The sequence below is a fragment of the Aedes albopictus genome, chromosome 3 (genome assembly GCF_035046485.1).
Source record: "Aedes albopictus strain Foshan chromosome 3, AalbF5, whole genome shotgun sequence".
Taxonomy (NCBI): Eukaryota; Metazoa; Arthropoda; class Insecta; order Diptera; family Culicidae; genus Aedes; species Aedes albopictus.
This window is the reverse complement of record NC_085138.1, coordinates 447,768,072-447,787,418: the sequence shown is the minus strand read 5'-3', so window position 1 is coordinate 447,787,418 and position 19,347 is coordinate 447,768,072. Positions and strand designations below refer to the sequence as shown.

Sequence of the window (19,347 nt, the reverse complement as noted above, 5' to 3'; positions counted from 1 at the left end):
CTCCAGAAGTTTTTTTTATTCTTTATAGAAGTATTTCAACACTTGCTCTTAAGTTCTTTATGAAATTCCTCCAATAACTTCTTAAGGAATATCTCCAGCAGTTTTGTAGGGAATTTCTACACGAGTGATTTCTGAGATTCTTTCGAAAGTTTCTTCTCAGTAAATAAAAATCTGAAGACATTCCAAAAGGTTCTGGAGAAATCTTAAAAGAAACTCATGAAGTAATCCCCGAAAGAACTTCTAGAATAATTTCATAGGAATTTCGGAAGAAATTTCTAGAGAATTTCAGGAAAGAATCTCTGAAGGAACCCCGTATGGAGTTACAGGAGTAAGAAAGAGCTCCTGGAGCCATACTGAATTAATTTCTAGAGAGATCATGGATGGGGAACTTCTGGAGGAATCCCAAACCGAAATTCTGAGGGAATCTCAGAGCAATTCTCGTAGGGATTTATTGTATGAAAAATAAAAGCCGATCATAAACGATCATTTTGAACTTGCTTTGTCGATTACATCTAGATAAAATTATTTCAGCACCATACATTCATCGAATATGCTCAATATGGGCAGCATAAATCTGTCAACATTTATGAATGGCTATAAGTACAGATTGACTGACTCTCTTCTGCATTTCTCACTATCTCTCACTCTCTGGCAGACCTCATTGCGGAGAATTAACGAACAGTGTTTGTATACTTTTTGAAGCATGCAACTGAACACGCTAAGATTCTGTCATACAAGTTACTGGATCTTGCCCGAACGAAATGCGTGTTGAAGTGACATCCGAACAGAGCACTGGATAACTGACACTGAGGAAGATTACAAGGGGTAGTCGAAATACGCGTATCTGTCAAAGATAAGCAAAAGAGGGCGGAATTAAATGGTACAAAACTGATTACACTCATTCGAAGAGGGTATTCTGTTTAGGGGGTTCGAAGAGTCAGTACAAGATCGTATTGTTGTTTAATAACATCATACTGAAATTATTATGAATCGAGGAACATCTAGCTGTTATTTCAGTTTCTCCAATTCTCGTGCTCAGTATCATACGGGCGTATCTACAATGATCGATTTCTCTTCATCGATTTTCTCTCCGGCTAATAACTTGTCCTGCAAATCATTTTTGGTTGTTTTTGTTGTTTTAAATGCTTAGTCCTAGTCGTCCTTCACCGAAATACACCGAGGGATCATCCGAATATTGATCGTATTTTCCGGAGTAATCCGAAGAGAAAATCGACGAAGAGAAATCGATCATTGTAGATACGCCTGTATGATACTAAACGCAAGAATTCTTTGGAAATAGATAGTTGTATTTTTGACACGGTATTCCAAAATTTACTTCAACTAGTTATGACTAATACCCCAGATAGACATGTGATACGAGTGTGATTCCTGTACAACGGTACGCAATGTCAAGAAAATTCTAACAAGACTGACTTGAACTGAGAGAATTTTCAGTATGGCACTCATTTCAAGCGCAATTGTACAGTGATTCTTGTATCACATGTGTGTCATAAGTATAACATGCGCTTATAAGCAAAACATCAAATGAACGACACACAATTTTGTGTGCGCGATCCTACGCGTCCTTAGACGGACTGCTTCGATCCATTCACAGAAAGTGCTGTGGTGCGAGAGTAAATGCATGGACACCGACCCGTACAGACAGCCCACACGGCACTGCCTACTACCACCGCACCTCGACCGACTGACGAAAACTGCCGCATACAGAGCAAAACGGAAGAGCGCATATTTTTTTTATGTCGGTATTCGTACTTCAACTCATGGTCTTCAACTTTGTTAATGGTTGGTGAGAACATTACTTGCTCCGAAAAATAACATAGTGGGTAGGACATCGTCTCGTTCGGTCACATTCCACCAGAAAAGACTCTCACCGAGTGTCACATTGGCAGATCGCTTCGCCTGCTTTGATGTCCGAAAAAAGAAAAATACCCATCGGAACGGGAACAAAAAATGCATTTTTAGGAGTTAGAAAGTGATTTCTAACATTGTGATGTTGAGTGCAATTTTATTATGTTGATAACATGAATGGTGTGCAATCGCGTGTGTAAGAATCGCTCGAAAAAAGTAGCTAGTGGAGAAGAAGTTTCCGGAGCGCAGCAGAAGACAAGTGCGTAAATCATGTCAATAGATTTGGTGAAAAATCGAGAATCCCTGGTGAAAGCCTGGACGACGGTGGTTGACACGAAGAGCTCCACGAATTGGGCCCTGTTTTCGTACGAGGGCCACACCAATGTGCTCAAATTGCAGGAAACCGGCGAGGATGGGTTATCCGAACTGGCCGCCGAGTTCAACTCGGGCAAGATTCAATACGGGTTCGTACGGGTGGATAACAAGGAGACTGGAATTGCAAAGTTTGTGTTCATCAATTGGCAGGTGACTACTTGAGCGTATATCTTATCTTAATGTTCCCAGGAATAACACCGGAATAGTGTTGTTGATCTGGCAAACCTTACGAAACGAGATAAGATAAAGATCTGGAGATTCACGGTTCGATACTTGTCGTTTTAGGGTGAAGGGGCGCCTACTGCTCGCAAAGGCACTTGTGCCAAACATGTAAGGGACGTGACGAACTTGTTACATGGGGCGCACATCACCATCCATGCCACCAACGAAGACGATGTCGAGGAAGCGCTGGTGCTAGAAAAGCTGCAGAAAGTAATCGTCAACGATTTCAAGGTCAAAGATTACTCACAGGCCAACGGTAAGTGTGGTCGAATGACTTTTCTCCCAGTTTTAATTAAATTTGATTGTTTCGAAACGGCCACGGCAGTGGAGAAAATGCCGCCCATTCACAAGTAGGCGGAGAAAGGCGACGGGTGGCGTTTGCTGGAAAACAAGTGGGTCATCATGGATAGAAAAAATGAAAAATAACAGTTTGTTCATTAGTCACATCATCACGGGGAATGCAGTCAGTCAGTGGCCGGTGTTGAGCGCCACACTGTACTTGGTGAAAGGCGATGGGTGATGATGTAGAAAATGGACAGCAGCGCCAGCAGTGGTGTGTTTTTATATTTATTGAATGAATCAGCAGGCGAATGGCAGCAGGTTCGATTAATTGATCGATTTTGCACCGGTTGTGCTCATTCGAATACGAGTTTTTTTTTGTAGTTTGAATTGACCCATTGTTTGGTTCTGGAACATTAGATTAGTATGGAAACAGCTGACGTCGTTGCATGGTCTTGACCAACATTTGAAGTTGAATCACGTTCATAGATTGGACAGCCCGAGAATTGGTAATGCGCTGATAGCACAGCCTACCTCGTTTGCATACTCTCAGCGCTTAGATAGCATAGGCTCGCTTTGTTGGTTTCATAGGTTTCTATGATTGCCTATACCTGCACGTTTTCAGTGATAGGTGTTAGGTAGTTTGATGAATCAAAACAAACTGAATAATTGCTTGCACAATTTATTATAAGAATCAAAATAAAATCTACTTTGGCGACTACTTTTGGTCGCAGTCAAAGATACGCGCGAGATAGTCGCCTAAGGCAACAGACCTGATTTTCAAATTTTCCATCATAGAGTTCTTTGATATTTCATGAAAAAAGTTCACCACGTGGCCGGGTGATGTGATGACTGCTGCGACTACACGTGGTATTTGCACCGCGATTGAATTTCAACCATCTTTTAGGACTTAGAAAAGTAGTCGCCATAAATGTGTTTTTCATGCAACGCGCAATATTTGGCATTCTATATGCTTGATTTTCAGTGAATGGGGAATAAACTACTGCAATGAATTTCCCTATAAATTAATCAAAACCCATCCATGTACATTATTTTTTAACATTCTTTTACAAATTCGAAGGAAACTATGGGGAGCGCACGATATCATTGCACTACATGAAACCGGTTTCATAAAACGCATTTTCAAGTGATTTGATAATTCATAGCAAAGTAGTTAAGGCTATGAATCGCCAATCCGGAGACGGCGGGTTCGATTCCCGTTTCGGTCGGGAAAATTTTCTCGACTCCCTGGGCATAGTGTATCATTGTACTTGCCTCACAATGTACAAATTCATGCAATGACAGGCAAAGAAAGCCCTTCAATTAATAACTGTGGAAGTGCTCTAATAACACTAAGATGAAGAGAGGCAGGCCAAGTTCCAATGCGAACGTCGAGCCATAGAAGAAGAAATAAGAAGAAAATTATTCATCAGTTGGTACTAGATTTTTTCCAAGCAATAGTGAAAATTTAGAAGATTTTATAAGAAGACAAAATATTATAATATAGCCATTTTTTTAACGACCCTGAGTTTCGCTGCAAGCCTATTTTTTGATGCTGTTTGAGCAAAACTTTGAGAAACTATGTTATTGAAGAGTCAAGAAATGGAGAAAACAACAACACAGTTAGTCCAAGTTTGTTCCAGGACTCCTCCACGAGTTTCTTCTGCGATTTCCTTGATGAGATTCTTCCGGGGGTTTATTTGGGATTCCTTGAGAAGTTCCCTCTGGGGTTCTTCCAGGGGTTTCTATTGTGATTCCTAAAGAGGTACCGTTTGGGTTTCCTTCAAAAGCTTTTGCTCGGATTCCTCTAGAAAGTATTCTCGGGATACTTCTAGAGATTCTATCCTAGATTCCTTAGGGAATGCCTTCTGAGTTGACTTCAGTCGTTTCTGAATTTCTTCAAAATTCCTTCCGATTTTTTTCTAGAAATTAATTCTAAGGTTCTTGCAGGAATTCCTTCCATGGATTCTCCACAAATTTATTCTAGGATCCCTCTAGAATGTCCTTCCGTGATTCCTCAGGGAACTTCCAGCAGTTTCCTCTGAGATTCCTAAAATGTTCCGCCTAAGATTCCTTCAGGAACCCCTGCTGGGATTCCTTCTGAGATTATTTCTGGGATTTCTTCCGGGATTTCTAAACGTGTTCTGGAAATCCTCCAAGAATTTCATCTGATATTCTTCTAATAGCTTATTTTGGAATGGAAAGAAGTTTTTTTGACTTCCAGAAGGTATTCATGGAAAAGTGGAATTCCGGAAAAAACTGTTGGAAGAAAATCAGTAGGAAATTGCAAGAATATTTCCAGGAATATTCTGGAAGTAAAAAAAAACTTCTGAAGACATTCAAAAACAAATCTATTAGTAGAATCTACGATGGAACTCCTGGAGGATTCCCGGAGCTTCTTGAGGAATCTCAGAAGAAATTTCTTGAAGTCCCAGAAGGAAGGTCTGGAGGAATCCTGGAAGGAGTTCCTGGAGGAATCTTTAAGGAATTTTAGAAGAGATACCAGAGGGAACTTCTAGAACTTCTGAAGAAATCATTAAAAAATCATAGATGAAGTTCCCTAAGGAATCACAGAAGAAAATCGTAGAATAAATTTGTGGAGCAACAAAAAGGAATTCCTGGAAGAAATTCGGAATAAATTTGTAGAAAAAACTTTGAACGAATTTTGAAAGAATCTAGAGACACCTAGAGTACCGTCTTACCCCGCTCGTTCGATGCGTTTTAATACGACACTTTTTAATTCGTACCCCGCTTATTCGACATATGTCGAATTAAAAAGTGCTCAAATGTCACAGCGATGTACACTGTAAATGTAAAACAGTTCGCTCCTCTTCCTCTTCTTGGCGTAACGTCCTCATTGGGACAAAGCCTGCTTCTCAGCTTAGTGTTCTATGAGCACTTCCACAGTTATTAACTGAGAGCTTCCTCTGCCAATGACCATTTTGCATGTGTATATCGTGTGGCAGGCACGAAGATACTCTATGCCCAAGGAAGTCAAGGAAATTTCCTTTACGAAAAGATCCTGGACCGACCGGGAATCGAACCCGTCACCCTCAGCATGGTCATGCTGAATACCCGTGCGTTTACCGCCTCGGCTATATGGCAGTTCGATATTGCGCTTATACTCCCACCCGCAGCAGCTCCTCGTGCAGAAGCTAATTCCGGAAGTTCTGAGTTGTTGCTATTCGACACCCAAACCGCCTGGAGACCAACCGGAATGAACAGAGGATGGTAACAATCGTAGAAAGAACGAGCTTTTCATTCGCACCGCCACAATATCTGTTGAAATTATGTCCCATAACAAATCCGGAAAACAAAAACAAAAATAGAGTTGCCAAATTTCAATGAGCATGGTCGTGTAGGGTGATCAGTTTGTCGAATTAAAAGTTCACCCCGGTTATTCGACAACAGTCGGTGTCGTATTAGCGGAGTAATACGGTAATATCAGAAGTATTAAGAAATTAAAAAAAAAAATCTGGAAGAACTTCTGAAATACTTCATAGAGCAGTGGTCACCAAATTGCGGCCCGCGGGCCGCACATGATGCCGAGTCTCTTTGATGCCGTAGAATTTCTTGCAATGTTTCTTAAGGAAGTTGTTCTACTCCCAAAATAGTCTAGAATAACGTGTTTAACGTTTCACGAATTAATCCAGGAGCTGCAATACAAGCGTTGAAAAAATAGGCCTGAGGATCACTGTCATAGAGGAATCCTGGCAAGAGCTTCTGAAGAAATTCCAGGCGGAACCTCTTTAAGAAAATCCCAGAAGAACCCCCAGATAGAACTTCTCTGAGAATCCAAACCCTCCGAAGAATCTCACCAAGAGCTCCCTGGAAATTCCAGACGAAGTTCATGGAGGAGTCCTGGAACAAATTTATGCAGAAATCGCGATGAATTACTTGGCAAAATCCGCGATGGAGTTTCTGTGGAATTCCCTAGAGGGCACTGCATGATATTCACCTTCCCTTTCACTCTTACAGAAATTTTGTAAATAACAAGGCCAAGAAACGCCAAAATCCAAAACAATGCGGTGCCCTATGGTCCACAGCACGAATTTATTCTGGCCTGCTTACTCTCATAGAAAATTTGACGTTTGAGAGGTGTCGACACCGCTCAAACGTCAAATTTCGTGTGAGAGTAAGCAGGCCAGAATAAATTCGTGCAGTAATCCATAGTTTTCTGACGCTAGGTAATGTATATTACCAGAAACGGTTTTTCAAGAGGTTGCAGGGGCGTTCCAGGGAGTACCAGGGAGTAGCAGGAGATTTCAGAAATGTTCCAGGAGATTCCAGGGGTTCAGGGGTGTTCCATGAAGTTTCAGGGGCATTGCAGGGGTGATCCAGGGAATTTCAGGGACGTTCCTGGGGATTTTCAAGGTTTTCAAAAGGTTTCAGGGGCGTTCCAGGAGGATTTAGGGGATCTCCAGGGGTTTCTGCAGCGTTCCTAAGGATTCAGATGCGTTACAGAGGTTCTCATAGGGTTTTAAAGGTGTTCTAAAGGAGCATTCCAGAGGTTTTTACGGGATTGCAGCTGCCTTCCAGGGGATATAAGGATATAAGCTTATGTAGTAGACGATTTAAAAAAAAATACCATATTTTGCACATATAATCTGATAAAACATATAGTTTTATCGAGTACATACATATTGAGATATAATGTTTTAAAAATGTGTTCAAAAATCTTTAAAGTTTTTCTTAAAGTTCTATAACTTTCAGAAAACTTATTCGATCTCACTCAAAATTTTACTAATGAAGCTTTAATATATGGTTCATAATTGATCAAAATTTCAACGTGTTTGGTTGATGTACAAAAAAGTTATGATCATTTGAATGAAAAATTAATTTGACTAAAAAATTGCTGTACGGACAATTGTTTGATACACTGTATATGTAAAAGTCATGAAATATCATGTAAACTTCCATTATATGTCATGTAATTCACCATGGCTCTGAGTGTTTTCAAAAAGTTTCAAAGGCGTTCCAGAGCATTTCAGGAGCTTTCAATGGATTTCAGTGGTTTCACAGGGAGTTTCTGAGACTATCCTGGGGTTTTCATTGTTTTCAAGAAGTTACAGGGTTGTTACAGAGGATTTGGCATTTCAGGAGTTTTCCGGTGTGTTCCAGAGCGTTTCAAGGGCATTACAGGTGGTTTCACGAGCGTTCCAAGGGTGTCCCGGGACGTTCTAGAAGTGTTCCAAGTGATCTCAGAGAGTTTCAAAGGGTCAAGGACGTTCCAAACGATGTCAAGCGGTTTCAGAAAAGTTCCAGGAGCGTTGCAGGGATCTCCAAATAACATGCTTGGTTGAAATACAAAACAACATGCCTAATTTTCCAGATATGCCTAAACCGGTTCCTGTAAGGAAAGAAAAGGCCTTTCTAGCACCATTCTAGTATTTAATTCTAGCATACCTCATGTCAAAAACGGCTTTCTTTATGAATTTCTGTAGGGACATCCTCAGAAATTCTTCTAGGTATTTTTTTCGGGAGCTTCTCCATGGATTTCTCCTTCGTGACTTCCTCTATGGACGTCTTGCGGGGTTCCGAGAGTGATTGATTCAGAGCTTGTTTTAAAACAGGCCCCCACGATTTTTTTTTCAGAAATTTATACAGATACTTCTGCAAGGATGCATCGATGGATTCCTCCAGGAATTTTCCCATTGCTTGCTTAAGTGATTTTTTCATGGATACTTCCAGAGATTCTTTCAAGAATTCCTCCAGGGATTTCTCTTTAAGAGGTTTCTCCAGTGAATGTTCCATCGTTTTTTTTTTCGAGGATTTTTTCAGGAACTTTAACAAAGATTATTTTAGGTATTCCTTCAGAGATTTTTTAAAGGAATTTCTTCATATATTCTTCCAAGAATTCCGCTAGAGATTGCTCCAATAATATCATCTGGAATATTTCTAGAGAATTTTCTTCTAGAAACCTCTTCAGAAAATTTAACCAGGAATTATTCAAAAGTTCATTAAGGAATTCTTTCAAAATGTTGTACAAAAAAATATTAGAAGTCCATCCAAGCATTCCTTCAATAATTCGAATTACTGTAGAAATGGATTCATTGAGATTTTCTTCCAGGGACTCTTACACATTTATTTCCAGGAATTCGTTTAGAAAGCTCTTCTGGGATTTGCTAAGAAATTCCTCATGGCATCCCTCAGCAGTTAACTCGAGAATATTTTTCTGGGATTCTTTCAGGAACAACTGCCGGGATTATTAAAAAAAATCCTTGAAAGATTCCTTCTGGAAATCTTCTTGTGATTCTTTCAAGAACGCCTCAAGGAATTCCTCCAGAAATTTTTAAAGGATTACCTTTAGGAACTCTTCTGGGATTGCTTCCGGGATTCATCCTGCAACTGCTACAAGGATTCCTCCAGGAGTTCCTCCACGAACTCTTCTTAGGATTTCTCAGGATTGTTCCAAGAACTCCTTCTGCGATTCCTTTATTACTCCTTCCAGGGATTTTTTTCAGAAAATCATCGGTTGTGTGATGAATTAGCCTAAGTTAAAATCACGAATAAAAAGAAATAAAAATAAAAAAAAAACGAAAATCATCGTGGGATACCTTCAGGAATTCCTCCTGGGATTCCTCGAGGGATTCTTCCAAGAATTTCTCAAGGAATTCCTACAGAAATTTCTACAGGAATTCCTGCTGGGGCTCTACCGGGAATTCGTGCAGGGATTTCTCCTGAGATTCTTTAAAGAATTCCTATAAAGATTTCTCCAGGAATTCCCTTAGAGATTCCTCCAGGTGTTCCTCTTGAGATTCCTCCAGAAATTCCAATAGGTCTTCCAGGTATTCCTTCAAAAAATGCTCCAGAAATTCCTCCAGGCATGTCTTCTGGAATACCTTTAGGGAGTCTTCCAGGAATTCTTTCTGCCATTCCTCAAAGCATTCCTCCAGGGGTTCCTTCAAACATTCCTTCAGATATTCCTTCTGGAATTCTTTTAGGGATTGGTCCAGACATTCATCCAAGTATTCCTCCAGGCATTCCTCAAGGAGTTCCTCCTAGGATTTCTTTAAGGACTCTTCTAGGGATTCTTCTAGGCATTTCTCTGGGTATTTCTCCAGGCACTCCTGCAGGTATTCTTTCAGTCATTCCTCCAGGATTTCATATAGGAATTCTTCCAGAGTCTCCTCCAGAAATTCTTCCAAGAATAACTCCAAAAATTTATCCAGGAATTCCTCCAGGACTTACTCTAAAGTTTCCTCCAGGAATTGATTCAGCATTTCCTCCAGAAATTTCTACAGCAATTCATTCAGGGATTTTTTTGTTAAGGGATTCTTCAAAAGTTCTTCTAGGATTTTTTTTTCCAATAATTATTCCAGGAACTACTCCAGGGATTACTCCACGATTTCGTTTAGGGATTCCTCCAGGGATTTCTGCTGAGATTCCTCTAGGAATTTCTCCACGAATTCTACCAAAAGATCTTCCAGGAGTTACTTATGAAATTCTTTCAGAAATTGCTACAACAATTCCTCCAGGAATTTCTCCAACAAATCCTCCGCGGATCCCTTCAGAAATTCTTCCACGAATTCCTCCAGGTTTTTTTTTCCAGATTCCGCCAAGAACCTTTCCAAGGATTCCTTTAGGATTTCTTTCACGAATTCCTCCAGGATTCTTTTCAGATTCTCTAGGAAGAATTTCTCTAGGAATTCCTTCAGGGAATCCTTCAGGGATTCCGCCAGGAGTTTGTCCTGAAATTTCTCCAGGGATTCTTCCAGGCATTTCTTCAAGCATTTCTCTAGGAATCCCTTCAGGAATTCATGTACGGATTCCTCCAGGAATTTATCCAGGTATTCCTCCAAGCGTTTATCCAGGATTTCATCCAGGGTTTACTCCAGGAATTCTTCCAGTGATTGCTCCAGGAATTCCTCTAGTAATTCCTTTCGGGATCTCTTCAAAAAAATTTTCACGGATTCCCTCAAAAATTTCAAAAATCCTTCCCTCACCTTTTCCAGAGATGCACCCAAGAATTTCTCCAGGGATGCCTTCAAGAATACCTGAAGACTTTTTTGAATTAGTTCAAGCATTTCAAGAGGAATTCCACCAGCGATTTTTATTGGAATTCTTTAAGATAATTTCAGAGGGATGCATACAGGAGCCAGGAAATTCTCCAATGAGTCATTCAGCAATTCTTTCACAATTTTCCCCAAGAAATCCTTTGGGAGTTCATCTTTGGATTTGTTCAGAAATGCATCCATGAATTTCTTCAAGAATACACCCTTGCAGTGCACCTCCTGCAAAGCAGTTTCTTCAGTAATTCGTCCTATAATATATCCTGACATTCTATTTTCCTCCGAGAAATCTTTCATGAAGCTATCTATGGATTTCCTCAGGAATTACTCTTAAGATTCCTCTAGGATTTTTTTCGGGGAAATTTTGAGGGTGTTCCATCAGAAAGCCCTTCAGGGATTCTTCCAAAAATTTGTCAAGGGATTCCTTCAGAAATTCTCCCTGGAATACCTCAAGGGTTTTCCACCAACGATAGTTTTAGGACTTTTATTTTATCAGGATTCCTCCGGGTATTTCACCAGGGGTCTCCTTCCGAAATATGTGTAGGGATTTCTCCAGAAATTTCTCTTGGAATTCCGCCAAGAAGTTGCCTGGAAATTGTCCAGGGATTCTTCCTCTACCAGTTTTTTCAGGAGTTTACTCAGGGATTCTATCAGTTATTCTTACAACAATTTCTCCAGGGGATCATTCAGGAATTCACCCAGGGAAGGCTGTTCCGGAATTCTCCCAGAGGTCGCCCCGGAATTTTCTTTCAGAATGCACCAGGAATTCCGCTGAGAAAGATCTTGGGTTCATCTAGACATTTCTTTTTTAATACATTCCAGCGATTCGTCCGATTCAGGTGAATTCAAAGAGTTTTCCAAGGAATCCATTATTTAAGAGTTTTCCGGAAATACCTCCAGGAAATTCTCCAGGGATTCCCTTCAGGAATTCTTACACGGACGCCTCGAGGGTTTCCTCCAGTGATAGTTTCAAGGCTTTTGCAAGAATACCTTTAATAATTCTTCCAGGGATCCTTTCGAGAATACGTCAATTAATAATAAGGATTTTGCTCTGAGATGAGTTTATGCAGTCTCAGACTATGTAGATGGAATTTCCGGCTAGGATGTACTCGGAACAATACCATTGAAGATTTATTCTTAGAGGAATACAGATCTTGGATATTCCAAGATTGCTAATAAGCATAGATAATCTGGATGATTTATTACTGAAAGAACCCTTATTAGTCATGGAAGAAATTATATATGAACACATTTTCAAAAAAATCTTCGGACGGGTTTTCATTATGTCGGAGAAAATGTTGATGAAAATCATGAAGAAAAGCCTAGATTATTCCTAATAAGAGTTCGTAATTTCCAAAAGAGTTCAGCTATGATTTCCTACGAAAATTATTACAACCCCTCCCCATTGACCAAAGAGCTTGCTACGCCTTCGCCTCAAACCCCCTTAATTAAATTAAAATTTCAACTGCTAGCGTGAACCGTTCAACAATTAGAGAATAGTTCATTTTTCTAGAGGTTGCCCTGAGCATTCATCCAGGGATTACTATGATAATTCATCTGCAAGGTAATTCTTCTAGGCATTGATTCGGTAATATTTCCAGGAATTGCATAGTGAAATTTTTCAGAGCTTTTATCAGGTATTCAGGGATTCCCCCATAAAGTCCTTGGAAATTCCAACGAGAATTTATTCAACATTTTTTTGGGGAATTGATATGCGACTTGCTAACAGAATTCATCCAGGGAATCTATCGCTTCTCCAGAAACTTCAACGGATTTTTTAGGAATTCGGCAACATATTGTAGAATTTTTTGATGAACATCTCTATGTTATTGAGAACATGTTTATTATGAGGATTTCAACTTCAATCTGACTAAAATTGCCAAAAGTAGTTTCGAGTATTAAACGGTCCGACAAAAAAACAACTTTTGTTCTGCCCAGCTCTAAATTTTACCTTTTCTGATTGCTCCCGACTAGAAACTCATAAATCTGAAGTTTTTGACCCTCCCCCTCCTGGGAGAGGGGAGGGACATTGACGTGAAATTTTGAAAAATCGAAAAATTCCGAGGTTTTTCGATCGCCATTTCGGTTGAATGCACGATATCAAAAAAGGAAAAGGTTGACCACGGAGCTTTAGGGGTTGTGCAACTACCAACAAAATTTCACGAAGATCCGTCGAACCATTCTCGAGAAACGGTGTTTTTACGAAATGATGTTTTAAAGATTTCTTATATTGCACGCAAAGAATCCAACTACTATATGGCACAATTGTTGATTTAACCATGCCGTTTAGCATCATGGTGTCTTCGAGGAAGCTTTTCACTACAATAACGTGCTTCTTTTAACTTGTTGGTAAAAATGATCAATCCCCCTAAAAGTGAGATAGAAAATTTACTTTTTGAATTTTGTAAGATACAAGGTTGATGTCTTCACAAGAGTTGTAGAAAATGCTGTTTTGAATAACTTTGTCGAAGACGCCAAATTCGTAACTCCGTTAGTTTTCAAGATACGTTACGTTTTTATTACCGGCGGCCCATTGAAAGTGGTTTTTTCCCTCAATATTTTTTTTTTACTTTTGATTCCACAATAGGTCAATCATTTTGACATTCAAAAAGAGACAATTACTTGTACTTTCGCATTTATATAAGATAATTTGCTTCTTCTTCTTCTTCTTGGCGTAACGTCCTCACTGGGACAAAGCCTGCTTCTCAGCTTAGTGTTCTATGAGCACTTCCACAGTTATTAACTGAGAGCTTCCTCTGCCAATGACCATTTTTGCATGTGTATATCGTGTGGCAGGCACGAAGATACTCTATGCCCAAGGAAGTCAAGGAAATTTCCTTTACGAAAAGATCCTGGACCGACCGGGAATCGAACCCGTCACCCTCAGCATGGTCATGCTGAATACCCGTGCGTTTACCGCCTTGGCTATATGGGCCCTTGATAATTTGATAATTTGCTTACAATTGCCTATAAAGTAGTGCGGGGCAAAAGTTCGCACCTTACAGTCTCCACAATATAACTATTAAGGGGAAAGACATTAATTTCGTTTTTCATTGCTTAACGATTCCCTAAACGTTAAAAAATCTGCACTGTGATATAAACTGATTGGCACTTGAATTCGCACTACTGTTCAATCAGTTTGTTATCAATTACATATCATTTGACAAAGAACATCCAATGCCTCTTCAATTTTAATGTAACTTCACATCAATTCGTTGTTGACAATGTTTTGATTTCAAAACTAAAATTTAAAAAAATATGTACATCCGCACCCAGATTCGATACCAGGACCTTTAGAGTCACGATCAACTATTTTACCACTACACTGCTTCACATCTGTTAGAGAAGTGCAAATCGAAGCGAAGCACTTTCTACCGCATGTCATCTATATTTACTTTCATTTTTTTTTTTTTTTTTTTTTTGTCTGTATTAACGAGATTTTTAACCCTAGGCTAGTTCATCTCGGGACCCACGTTTTACTTCCCTTCCGAAGGAAGAACCCACATTTTGTGAGTATGTCGGGAGTGGGATTCGATCCCAGGTCCTCGGCGTGATAATCAAACGTTCTAACCACCACACCAGGTCCGCTCCACATTTACTTTCATGCCCAAAACAGTCATTACCAAATCAACAACTATTCACTTTGGATCGTATTGCTTTTTACAGTAGTGCAAATTGAAGGGATTTTCTGTTGATTTCTCTGGTGGGTTTGTTTTGGTCTTCAAATTAACACTGACAGCATTGCGATCTCAAAGGAAAAGCACTTCTGATCATGTTGATTACGACATTGAATAGTTAAGGTATTTTTCCCTTACATCTAGCGTGCAGAATTTTTACCGTGTATCATGTAACCTTCAAAACATAGCACTAGATTTTATCGAGTTATTTTTGGAAAAAGTTCGCACATGTTAAAAGATAGTTTAATGGTACGAAGTACATTTATTTCAAGTTAATTCATGTTCATCCTTTCACTGAAGCAACGAAATGTGTTTTATTATTTTGATCTCAACATCATTATTCGTCATCTTAAATCGATTTAAACGTGATTTGGTTGAAGATACCTTTTTATTAGTGATTTTGTAAATTTCTTTTTTTTCTATTTTTTTGAACATCCCTACGCGACTTTATTTTTTCTTAAAGCCAATTTGAGTTCTCATTGTTTGACTCGAAAACTTGGTCGAAAACATTTTGAGATTTTGTGATTACTGTTAAAATGTTTTGATTTTTAAATCTTCTTTAGGAAAATTTCATTTTCGTGTTACTTTTGGAAAAATAATGCTAGTGTTCAATACCGCATAACTATTTTACGATGATATAATGGGTGGGGAAAATTTTGAAATATGTAAATTGTCGCTATTTAATACAAAAGAAACAATAAAATATGAGAGGTCACCAAAACGTAAACTTTTAGATGATAAAAAAGGAAATACGTTTCAAAAGACATTATAAATTATTTTTATATATGCTAAACAATCCTAGCTATCAGCTATAAAATACAAAAATGTTCAAACTATACCCCTATCCCTGAGAGAGAGAGGAGACAGCTCACTGACGGCCCCGATGTTTACATTTCTTCTTCTTATTTCCTTATACAATTTTGTGTGCCGCACAATGATTTGAAAATTTATAATTGGTCAAAAAATATTTGCATATTGAATTCGCAGCTACAGAGCGTGGGTAATAAATGGATTCGTTGCGCTGATTACGGAAAACTAATCATCATCAATTTAGCTTCTTTAATTACAACAAACGAAGCGAAATTGTAATGAATTCTTTTTGATATTTGGCCACTTCACATCATCGATGTGCGTTTTCTGCTCGGTTCGCTGTGACGGTTTGTGACAGGACCTTCTTGACATTAAGTAGCACGCAATCGAAGCCAGCTGTCTCCTCTCTCTCAGCCCTATCCTAAGGTGAATATATGACGAAGCCACACCCGCTGGTGCTGACCAATCGATTAACTTTTAAGCTCAAACAGACATTCAGTTTTTCAGATTTGTGCTCTTGAAAATTCGAGGTGTGGCTTCGTCATATATTCACCCTAAGGGTTAAAATTAATTATGTAATGTAAAGTCAACATAAAAATAAAATATGATCTAATATTTTTCAAAGAACGACAAACCCATCAAATATAACGTCCACTATATTAATTTCCTGTGGAAAGGCTGAATTTCAAAAAAATATGAGCTTTTGCACAAGTTCACTTATTTGGCGTTTTGGTGGTGCCATGTTTACATAGAATGAACTTGTTTTCATGGCCACCTAGATAACACGGCAGAACAAAAACCGTTACAAAAAAGTTACATGATACCCGGGAAGAGGTGAAATACTGACGATCAAAACGTGATATTGGTTTGATTGATATAAGAGATAAAATATCTGAAAATAATATCTGAAAAATGTTCATCCTGGAACAAGATCAAAACTTGATATTTCAAGGGCAAACGAATAGCTCGCTGCTATTGATTAGATCTTACAAAATCTAAATATGATATGATGATGATGTTCCAGGAGTAAATTTTTGATTTTATTTTTAGATCTTTTATCTCTTATGTCAATCAAACCCATATCATTTTTTGATCTCCATATCAAAATATGCTATTATTAAGCTCTTTTCCTCTACTCGGGTAGGGAACCGTTGAGCAATGAAAAACGAAATTAATGTCTTTCCTCTTAATAGTTATTTTGTGGAGACTGTTAGGTGCGAACTTTTGCCCCGCACTACTTCATAGGCAATTGTATGCAAACTATCTCATACAAATGCGAAAGCACAAGTAATTGTCTCTTTTAGAAAGTCAAAATTATTGACCTATTGTGGAATCAAAAGTAAAAAAAAAATATTGAGGGAAAAAACCACTTTCAATGGGCCGCCGGTAATAAAAACGTAAAGTATCTTGAAAACTAACGGAGTTACGAATTTGGCGTCTTCGACAAAGTTATTCAAAACAGAATTTTCTACAACTCTTGTTAAGACATCAACCTTGTATCTTAAAAAATTCAAAAAGTAAATTTTCTATCTCACTTTTAGGGGGATTGATCATTTTTACCAACAAGTTAAAAGAAGCACGTTATTGTAGTGAAAAGCTTCCTCGAAGACACCATGATGCTAAACGGCATGGTTAAATCAACAATTGTGCCATATAGTAGTTGGATTCTTTGCGTGCAATATAAGAAATCTTTAAAACATCATTTCGTAAAAACACCGTTTCTCGAGAATGGTTCGACGGATCTTCGTGAAATTTTGTTGGTAGTTGCACAACCCCTAAAGCTCCGTGGTCAACCTTTTCCTTTTTTGATATCGTGCATTCAACCGAAATGGCGATCGAAAAACCTTGGAATTTTTCGATTTTTCAAAATTTTAAGTCAATGTCCCTCCCCTCTCCCAGGAGGAGGAGGGTCAAAAACTTCAGATTTATGAGTTTCTAGTCGAGAGCAATCAGAAAAGGTGAAATTTGGAGCTGGGCAAAAAAATTGTCGGACCGTGTTATTTGAGGTTAAGTCATATTATCAACTAATGCTTTGCAGCTAACGGGGCAAACGAATTTCAACGTCGTACAGTTATCGTATGAATATCCGAGAAACTCACTATTATTTCATTGAATTTTTCCAGTGATATGGCCAGAAAACGGTCAGAAAAAAAACTCATTAGGATGTAAAAATTGAAAGTCCATGAATGATAATATTGTCTAGTACTACCTAATTTATTCTATACCAAATTCACAGGCCAACCACGTGTTTTAACTCTGACCAAAATGTGGAACTCAGGCGCAACTGGTAACGAAGGAATGTGTTCGTTGCTGACAAAGCTCAAGTCTTGGCTTCAACTCGTCGAACTAACTAAAAATCCATCAATCGCTTCTCATGACTTCTCACTCAACCCTTCTCTCTAGTAGATGTATGTGTGATTGTCCAAGTTTGTCGTCCACCTCGCAAAAAAGCTCTTCGATTTGAGTTGGTGGATTTGTTTTTTTTCGGATCATTATTTGCTATGAAAAGTTCGGATAGTCTCATTCGCGATATTACAACACTACGAATTGATTGTGTTTTCAGATGTTCAGAAACCCGTTGGTACCAACTACAGTCGAGTCATTCCAACGAAAGAGATCAACCCTGCCGAGCGGGATGAGTTCTGGCGAAAGGAAGAGGAGGAGGAGAAGCATCGACTGCAGCTGGAATATGATCGAAAGCTACAGGAAAATGTGAAACTTGAGGAGGTGAGTATGAAATGGAATCAGTGAATGGTTCTGGATGACGAACAATGCTTACGAATATTTCCAGGAACGACGTCGTCGCGAGGAACGTGAGTTCGAAAAACGGGAAGCTGCGCTGGAAGCTCCACAGAGTCCCGATAAAAGCTATGATCGACAGACTTCGGAAAGTTCCAAGACGGAACGGGATCGTGAAATTAAGCAGATCGTTGAAGCCAGCGGAAAGGTCAGCTCAGCCAAGGCTCGCTTTTTGAACAGTGCTCTGAGTCCGATACACATCCAGCAAACGGTAGCTCCGGAATTGATCATGTCGCCCGATTCGTCCAACGAAGAAACTAGCTTGATCAATGAACTGAAAGCGGAGGTAGAAGCCGAACAGAACGGTGGACAGAATGGGACAACGGCGGAACCGGCGGCACAGGAATTTTTCGATCCAAACGCGACCATCGACTTGTCGGACGAGGACAACATGATCAAAGCGCGAGCTCTGTACGATTACCAGGCTGCGGACGAATCGGAGATCAGCTTCGATCCCGGCGATATCATCACGCACATTGATCAGATCGACGAAGGCTGGTGGCAAGGTTTGGCTCCGGACGGAACGTACGGACTTTTCCCAGCCAACTATGTCGAATTGATCTAATCACATCTAAGCACTCTCGGAAAGGATTTGAAGTGTTCGAATAAGTCATCACAACAACCACGTGCTTCGTCATTTCGTGTATTAGATTAGCATTGCCAAACCTGACTACTGAGTTGTATTTTTTATTCATTAACCATCAAAGTATTGGATTATTCATATTCGATTATTTCCCGTGGCAATCGGAGAGGATACCCATTAACATCACATTATATAGGGCAGCAATGTTCGAATTTGATTCGTTCGTAACTTACACATTAATGATTGCAATGTAGCAAGGAGTAAAGACAATTTATCATTATCATACATGTTTTACAACCCCGATAGGAACGAGATCCTAGATTTAACTGTTGTTACTAGATAAACTTTAAAATTCTACTACACCGCAAAGAATAATAAAAAAACCTTTTTCTCTTATGCGACACGAGAATTAGTATTCAACGGATGTGTGTTGTTTCATTCTCCGAAAACCAAAAAAAAATCCTATTTTATGATGTTTTTTCTCTCATATGTGCTACTTTATGACTACATCTTGCATTCGAATAGAGGAGATGTACCGTCAAGGCGCCATTCACCGTGGGGGCTCCATTCACCGTGTGCCTTCGAATATTTTTTTCATTATTTCCATATTATGATTGAATGATATGAAAAAATATTCGAAGGCACACGGTGAATGGAGCCCCCACGGTGAATGGCGCCTTGACGGTACGACATTTCACCAGATTTATCCTAAAACACGATG

General features: G+C 39.2%; 1 protein-coding gene across 2 annotated transcripts; it reads left to right on the top strand.

The window, feature by feature from the left end:
• The first annotated feature begins 1,572 nt into the window (after window positions 1-1,572).
• On the top strand, window positions 1,573-19,046 carry LOC109425820 (drebrin-like protein). Of its 2 annotated transcripts, XM_019701164.3 has the most exons (5): window positions 1,573-2,394; window positions 2,530-2,722; window positions 17,481-17,531; window positions 17,808-17,971; window positions 18,036-19,046. In XM_019701164.3, exons 1-5 carry the CDS (start codon window positions 2,140-2,142, stop codon window positions 18,606-18,608), a joined length of 1,236 nt encoding a protein of 411 aa, XP_019556709.3. In that variant the 5' UTR covers window positions 1,573-2,139; the 3' UTR covers window positions 18,609-19,046. The 2 variants fall into 2 exon arrangements, with proteins under 2 accessions (XP_019556709.3, XP_062712750.1); XM_062856766.1 differs by lacking the exon at window positions 17,481-17,531 and having other exon boundaries at window positions 1,599-2,394.
• The last annotated feature ends 301 nt before the right edge of the window (window positions 19,047-19,347 follow it).

What these genes read in the sequence shown, in the direction of transcription:
- LOC109425820 (XM_019701164.3), top strand. Translation starts at nt 2,140, where the DNA reads ATGTCAATAGATTTGGTGAAAAATCGAGAATCCCTGGTGAAAGCCTGG. An exon ending in TTGTGTTCATCAATTGGCAG is followed by an intron (nt 2,395 to 2,529) that starts GTGACTACTTGA and finishes TTGTCGTTTTAG; the next exon opens with GGTGAAGGGGCGCCTACTGC. An exon ending in AAAATGTGAAACTTGAGGAG is followed by an intron (nt 17,972 to 18,035) that starts GTGAGTATGAAA and finishes GAATATTTCCAG; the next exon opens with GAACGACGTCGTCGCGAGGA.